This window comes from Entamoeba nuttalli, assembly GCF_000257125.1.
Source record: "Entamoeba nuttalli P19 unplaced genomic scaffold asmbl_2706, whole genome shotgun sequence".
NCBI lineage: Eukaryota > Evosea > Mastigamoebida > Endamoebidae > Entamoeba > Entamoeba nuttalli.
This window is the reverse complement of record NW_008575535.1, coordinates 1-7,961: the sequence shown is the minus strand read 5'-3', so window position 1 is coordinate 7,961 and position 7,961 is coordinate 1. Positions and strand designations below refer to the sequence as shown.

The 7,961-nt window shown below is 24.8% G+C and overlaps 3 protein-coding genes across 3 annotated transcripts; 1 reads left to right on the top strand and 2 right to left on the bottom strand.

Moving 5' to 3' along the window:
• Positions 1–1,412: 1,412 nt before the first annotated feature.
• On the top strand, positions 1,413–4,715 carry ENU1_037970 (formin 2 family protein; the record flags this gene model as incomplete). Its single annotated transcript, XM_008857478.1, has 1 exon — positions 1,413–4,715. One exon carries the CDS (start codon positions 1,413–1,415, stop codon positions 4,713–4,715), a length of 3,303 nt encoding a protein of 1,100 aa, XP_008855700.1.
• A 535-nt stretch (positions 4,716–5,250) lies between these two features.
• Positions 5,251–5,760, bottom strand: ENU1_037960 (hypothetical protein; the record flags this gene model as incomplete). Its single annotated transcript, XM_008857477.1, has 1 exon — positions 5,251–5,760. One exon carries the CDS (start codon positions 5,758–5,760, stop codon positions 5,251–5,253), a length of 510 nt encoding a protein of 169 aa, XP_008855699.1.
• Positions 5,761–6,075: 315 nt separating this feature from the next.
• On the bottom strand, positions 6,076–7,164 carry ENU1_037950 (RhoGAP domain containing protein; the record flags this gene model as incomplete). The annotated part of the gene is made up of 1 exon (XM_008857476.1): positions 6,076–7,164. One exon carries the CDS (start codon positions 7,162–7,164, stop codon positions 6,076–6,078), a length of 1,089 nt encoding a protein of 362 aa, XP_008855698.1.
• Between the last annotated feature and the right edge of the window lie 797 nt (positions 7,165–7,961).

The window sequence follows — 7,961 nt, the reverse complement described above, 5'->3', positions numbered from 1 at the left end:
AAAATGATGAAATATGAAATAAAATTATTTCAATCGAAATAAATGAGTATACTCAGTATTAAAAAATAAATTTATAATTACATTCTGTTATAGTTAGTGATAAATGTCATATCTTTGGTTATTGGATTGAATGAATTTATTTTGATAATTTTAATACAATAATTTAAGTTTTAAGAAGTTTTGGATTTCAATTTTAATATATTGTTTTCTGAAAGAGGAAAGAGAATTTCTTCTGTGAAAGTATCTTCAACTACGTAAAATTAACAAATGCAACTTTTATTATAAAGTAGTTTGTTACACAAATACACTTTAAATAATATTAAAAACTAATATTAAAACAAATATTTATACTAATTTAAAAAAAAAAAGATTTTCTTTCAATTTTTGTGTTAGAAAATAAAACGTGAGTATTAGTATTTTAATATTAATAAGTTCATGGTTTGAAACAAATATTCCATTGTTTAATAATATTTTTATTAATCAATTAAAATAAAAATATTATTATTTAATTACTATACAAAAATATATTTATTATTAACCAGCACAAGTTTATATTCTTTCTTTTCTATTCTTCTTCTTAATAAATCATAAAGTTCAAAAAATGTACAATATACTATTTGATTTATTATAATGATATCATAGTGAAAATATATTTATATAAGTTTAATAAAATAAAAATATCTGTTATATTATATAGGTAATAATCATTAATACTCTTTTCTTATTATATTATATGGTTTTAATATGCAAAGTGAAAAATAATTAAATAAATTAATACATACAATTTCTGTACTTGGTATATTTCTGTATGTTATTACTCTCCAAACTATTGATTATTTAAAATATAAATTAGAAAAAAATATGACAAACTCACAATAATATAAATTACATTTATCAAAGATTATTTATCTAATAACTAATGAGATATACCTCTCTAAACAATATAACCAAATAACTAACTATATGTTTTAGTTGTTAATTCAGAAAAAAAAATAAACTTATTTTTTGCTTGACTTCATTTAATAATTAATAATTAATTAAACGTATTATGATAGAATATTTCAAAGAATGATCTTTCTTGTTATTTACATATTACTAAAACAATAAAGACTGATAATTTTGAATAATGAAGAATATTAGATTTAAAAAAAAATCACAATGAAAACTTGAAAATGATTTAATCTGAAAATAAACAAAACATCAAAACACTTAAAATAGCAAAAAAAACTTTTTTGTTATAGTACTTTTTAAAGTTTTTTTCTTAGATATGGAGATTAGATAAATAATGCATGTTAAGGAAAGAAATAGTAAAAGAAGGATTAAAATAAAAAAATTGAATGAACTCAAAAAAAGAGATAAAAATAGATTTAAGTTAATACAGTTATAAGATCTGCATCTTAAATTCAATTCATATGTCGCATATCTATGAAACTTTAAAAACTCCACCAAGTGGAGGGATTTGTGCCGAATGTCAAAAGGCATTTAAAAGTAAAGAGAGTGTAGTTAAATGTACTAAATGTGGGGTAATTCTTCACAGTAAAAAGTGCGAAGAGAAATATAGTAAGAAACGAGGAAATTGTACTGGTGCAAAAAGTTCTGGAAGTACAAACAGTACACCAACTTCATCAACAAAACTAAATGGTAATAATAGTAAAGGAAGTGCAACCCATTCTACACCATCTAAATCAATTAGTATAACACCTGAAGAACGAGAAAAATATATGAAAGAAATTGGAGAGTCAATGAAAGTAGATGTTTCAGTATTACCAAAAGATCAATTAGATATTTTAATTGAGAAATATATTGAACAAAAACAAAAAGAGAATGTAATTGTTAAAAGTCAAATGTCAACACCTGAAACAGCTGTAAAGCGATTAGTAGATAGTTCATTTACTTTAAAAGAACTAAAAGACTTTGAGATTGAAATTAGAAATGCTAGTACTAATTATATTCAAAAATTTATTGAAAATAAAGGAATAGATGCTTTCTTTAAAATGTTTAATAAACTTATGATGAACCCTCATTTTAAAGTTACAGAAATTCCTGAAGCTGAAAAGAAAACTATTTATATTTTAAGAAAGCTTTTAGAAACTGAAACAATTTTTAATGACGTTATTTGTAGTGCAGAATATCTTTGTACTATTTTAATGGCACTATCCTCTAAGTCTATCTCTACAAATGAACGAATTGAATTAGTTAATGGAGTTTTACTAAAATCATGTGGTAATTCTGAAGAAACTACAAATACACTTCATGAAATAAATTCTAAAAATTTAATTAAAGCATCTACTGAGCTTAAAAGTAAAAGAAAAAATAAAATTAGGTTTGAATGGCTTGTTAACCTTTTTGATACAGAAAATAATGAACTAAAGAAAGCAGCCATGGGAGTAATGCATGCAATGGTAAAAAATATTGATAATATCTTCTTGAGAATGGATATTAGAACAGAATTGATTTGTCTTGGTGCAGAAAAGTTTATTGCAAATATTAATGAAATTTATGGTGAGACTGATGACCCTATTATGGATATTTTTGATGAATGGATTCAAATAAGTGAAGATGATGACAAAACAATGAAGAGTCTAATTGAAAAGGTAAATGATAAGTTAGAAGATAAAATTGATTTAAATGATGATAAAAAAGTTTCTAGTTCCTTAGAAAGAATTATGAAAGACTTACATATTGATAAGTTATATCATGAATTAATGAAAGAAGCTGCCTATTTGTCTAGTTCAGATACATCATCAGTCATCATGTCTAAATGGATGGCCTTTGAGTGTATTACTAGAATGGTTGGGTTCTATGATCTTGATAGAAAAGACCTTGATGGGGTTCAACCATATGATGAAATTTATGAAATTGGAGGGAAGAAAGTAAAATTAAATGAATTGTTCGAGAGTGTCTCTTCTGTAGCATCTTTGTATATGATTGATTCGGAATTAAAAGTTGTTAACGATAAATTGGTTGCAGCAAAAAATCAATCTGCTACTGCATCAGATCGTTTGAAAAAGAGGAAAGATAGAATCCCAGAATATGAAAATGATAAGAAAAAAGCAGACAATGAAATGAAAATTAAGCAAGAGGCCCTTCAAGGGTCTAAAGCTAAGTTAGAAGGGTTTAAACAAGACCTTACCTCTTTACAAAAACAACTTGCTGAAAGACCTTCTACTGTTGTTATTGGTAAAGTTAATACAACAATAACTAATAATGCTACTAGTACTATGCCACCACCCCCTCCTCCTCCTGGAGCTGTTTCAGTTCCACCACCCCCTCCACCACCTGGAATGCCTGGTATGCCTCCACCACCTCCTCCTCCTGGTATGCCAGGAATGCCACCACCTCCTCCTGGTGGTTTTGGATTTAGACCAGCTGCACCTAAACCAAACGCATATGTAACTATGTTGCCAAAACCAACCAAAAAAGTTAAAAACTTCCAATGGCAGAAACTTACAGATAGACAATTACAAGGAACTGTATTCCTTAAGATGGATACATTAGACAAAATTCCAATTGATTTTAAGATGATAGAAGAACAGTTTAAAGTCCCTGAACGGGCAAAACCAACAGAGGCTAAAGAAACAAAGAAACAAGGGCCTGTTTGTATTCTTGATGGTAAACAAAATCAAACATTAACAATTACATTAAAAGGATTTAAGAATAAAACTATTAAGGAAGTTTGTATTGCGGTAAATAAATGTGATGCATCATTATTTGAAGAAGCTAGTGCTGTTAGAAATTTACAAAAAGCTATTCCAAGTAAAGAAGAAATGGAACCAGTTTATGCATATTATAAAGAACATAATGGAGATGAAAGTAACATTGGAGTGGCTGAACAATTTGCATATGCATTAAGTAATATTCAATCAGTTAATATCAAATTAGAGGCGTTTGCATGTAAATTAGAATTTCCAGTGAAGTTATCAGAAATTCTTCCAGACATTAAGAAAGTTGAAGTTGCCTGCAAACAATTACTTGAAAGTAAAAAATTACTTCGACTAATGGAAGTGATTTTATTGATTGGTAATTATTTAAATCAAGGAACTGCTAGAGCTAAATGTCATGGATTTTCTTTTAACACGTTACAAAAATTAAGTGATACAAAAACTGGAGATAATAAACGAACACTACTTCATTTTATTGCCTCAATTGTTGAAGAAAAATATAAAGATGATGTACTTGGATGGGATGAAGAAATTATTGGAGTTGTTGATGCATCAAAAGTTCCAGGTGCTCAATTTGAATCAGAAATTGGAGGATTAGAAAAAACATTTGCAACCATTGAAAGTTCTGTTAAAAAAGTGAAAGAAGAAGAAGGGTGTGATTTCTTATCTGTAATGAATGCATTTATTCTTGCATCTAAACAAGATCTTGTAGATTTAAAAGAAACGTATCAAAAGACTATGGTCGTTTATAAAGATGTACTAAAATATTTTGGTGAAAATGTGAGTAAACCACCTGCACCAGAAGAGTTCTTTAAACCACTTGCATCATTTATTGAAAGTTGGAAAAACGCAAGAAAAGATAATGCAAAAGCAAAAGAACAAGAAGAAAAAGAGAGGAAAAAAGCTGAAGAAGCTAAAAAGAAAGCTCAATTAGCAGCAGCTAGAAAAGCTGGTGGAAAAGTTGATGCTCTTGGAGATGTAGATACAATGAAAAAGTCACCGATTATCAGAAAGAAAACAACAAAGAAAATGGTAAGAATAGCTGAAGTCTAATTCATTAAAAAACTAATAATTAAAATTTTTTTTAAATAATTAAAATAAAAAAAAAATTTAATCCATATATCAAAAATAAATTACTTCAATACTATTATATTTTTTATTTGTTTTTTTATCTAATTATATTATAAGATTCTATTTGTGTTTAATCTCTTAGACTGCAATATTCTTATGTGTCTGTGTTATTTCTTATTTAATTTTTTTTACAATTACTATTATTTGTTTCTCTAATCAAACTATTCATTGTCCAATGAAATTACTTTGTTTTTTAAAGAACTACACTAACTTATTATTTGTAAGTTACTTATTTGAAATACTTCTTCTAATGAAATAGTCAAAAGGCATCAATTACCTAAATCTGATACATTTTTTGGTTAATTTGTTTTTGTAGTAATGCTAAAATATAACAAAAATAAAAAGAAGTAAACATATTTAATTTTTTATTGTAAAACAATAAAAAATAACAACTAAATAACAAAAAATAGTAATTAAGAATGAAGCATAGTCTCGACCTTTTCTACAAATAATCTTTTTAATTGTTTTGAGTTTCTGAACGACTAATTGAGGAAATAGGAGAAGAAGATGATGATGAAGATTTTTGAGTTTCTTTTGTGTCTTGGTAAATTTGATGCAAATGAGGAGTTGATAATTGGGATGGAGTAGATGATTTAGAAATTTGTTTTACAGAATTTTGAGATATCCTAGAAGTAGGTCTTGAAGGTAGTCTCGAAGGAGTGATAGCTTTAGAGAAATTTGATGGTGTTTCTATTTTCATAGGAGAAATAGGTGCCATCATTTGATTTGTTTCTAATTCCATAATTTTAATTTGTTTATTTTCTTCATCTTCAATAATTGAAGGTTCATTTAAGAAACAGTTCTTAATTACAAAAAATACGATATTAAATAACAATATTACAAAAAAGGAAACAATAATACATGACATAACAACCCATACTGATGTACTAACACTATCATCTTCTTTAGTATTATTTTCTTCATTTAATTTAGTAATTTCATATAAGAAATTTAATACTAAAACCATTAGATGTTTAAATAAACAGAGTTTTTAGTTCATAAAGAAAAGGAATAAAATACCTTTTATTTTTCTTTTTTAATACATTTGTAGTTTCTTTTTAGTTGTTTTTAATTATTATTTCATTCTTTCATTTTTATTATTTAAAAACTATAATTTAATAATTTTTTTATTACAAAAACAAAAAATAATAAAATTTTATAAATAGATTTTTGTAAACTAAAATATTTTTTGTTTTACAAAACATTATTTTAGTTATATTTTTTTATTAAAAAAAGTGTTGTTGAAGATAAAATAAAAATTAAAATAATTCAATTTACTAATTTAAAACATTTGTCTACCACCTAATATCATAATCTCTACAATTTCATTTGCTTCTTTCATTTTTACTAAAAATGTTGTCATATCAAATAATACTGGAGTCCAACAAATTGATAAATTTGTAGCATTCATTAAAGTGGTTTTTTGTTCTAATTGAATATCAAAATTAAGTTCCATAATTTTGTGTAATAAAGTATAATTTTCTTCTGGTAAACTTTTAAGTAATAAAAAAACTTGTTTAACTCTTGCAGATTTTTGAATATCTTTCATTCCCCAAATTTCAAGTAAACTATTTTGAATTTCAATATCAATAAGTCCACCTGGAATATCTCTAACAAAACGTTTAAGTAAAGAAGATAATTCTTTTGGTTCTAATAATTTAAAATTAGTAACAGACATTCTATTTATTATTTCTTCAATTTCTGAAACTTTTCCACATTCTCTAAATATTCCTTGAACTATTCCACGTTCTTTAATTTCTTTTATAATTTGTTCTAAAGCAATAGGAATACAATTTAATGGTCTGTTTTCGTTCTTTAATATTTCATGAAGTGGTTGATTTCTATACAAAACAATGTCTTTAACTGATACTTTTCTCCACTCTCCTTCTTTTTTTCTTTCATAAAAATCATGTCCATCAATACAAAAATGTTTGTATGTATCAAGAAAACTTAAAACAAGTTGTGGTGAGAGTTGAATATTTTTTTTAGCTTTAAATATTGAAGCGCTTTTTATTTCTAATTTTTCTGTATCTTCTGAATTAAGAGTTTTACCAACTTCTTTTGATGCTTTCTTTACATCATTATATAATGTTGTTACTTCATCCAAATAATATTTTTGTTTTTCTTGACAAGATAATATTTCTCCTGATAAGAATCCTGTTCGAGTGATCATCTCAGATAATTGGGTGTCATCAATAATACTCATTGCTTCATCACTCATAAATAGTTCTTGTAACCTCTGAAAATGTTCACCAAGGTCTTTCATAGTTTTAAATATTGATGTAAGTATTGTTTGCTCTTCTTTTAAAAATCCAATTCGTTTATCAAAATAATTCTTTTCTTCTTCAATCTTTTCACTTGAACTTGCCATATTTATCATTTTTAAGTTCTTTTCTTTTTAATTGTATATAAGATAGTTTTTATTTATTTGTAATGTTTTTATATTATTCTTTCTTCTTTACTAATTTCATTTATATTCTTCTTTAATATTTTCTCTTTTTATTGTACTACCATTGTTTTTAGTTTTTTGTTTTTAACAATTTCAAAGGTAATTTTCTTCTTGAATAATTGATGACTAAATAAGTTAACAACACTTATTATTGTGTTTAAACGTTGTATTCATTTATTGAATAATATGTTTGGCTTTTCATAGAAAATGTTTTTTTATTAAATAACAAAATGAAATTTATTATTAAATCTAATGAACCGATTATTATTTTTACTTAATACGTAATTAAATTTATAAAGATATTTTACTTTTTTTATAAGCCATAACAATTATTGACTTACAATCCCTGTTGTTAATTAATAAAACTATCCATTAGAAAACAATATTTTGTTTTGTCTATTATTCCATAAATGGAATTGAATGTTATAATTTGTTATAAACTAAATAACATTATTGTCAAGAAAAATAAAACAATAGACTTTATAGGAATTATGATAGAATTGTTGACCAAATATTAAGAAACACTTTATTTTATTAAGTCAATTTATAAGGAAAGAATGATAATTATGATGATTAATAAAATTATATTGAATTATATTCAAAAAATTTAGACGAAATAAATAAAATATTATCAATTATAATTTGTTTTTAGATAATATAATTTTATTATAATTATTAAATTTTATACTATAAAACAAAGTAAAAAATTAACAAGAAGT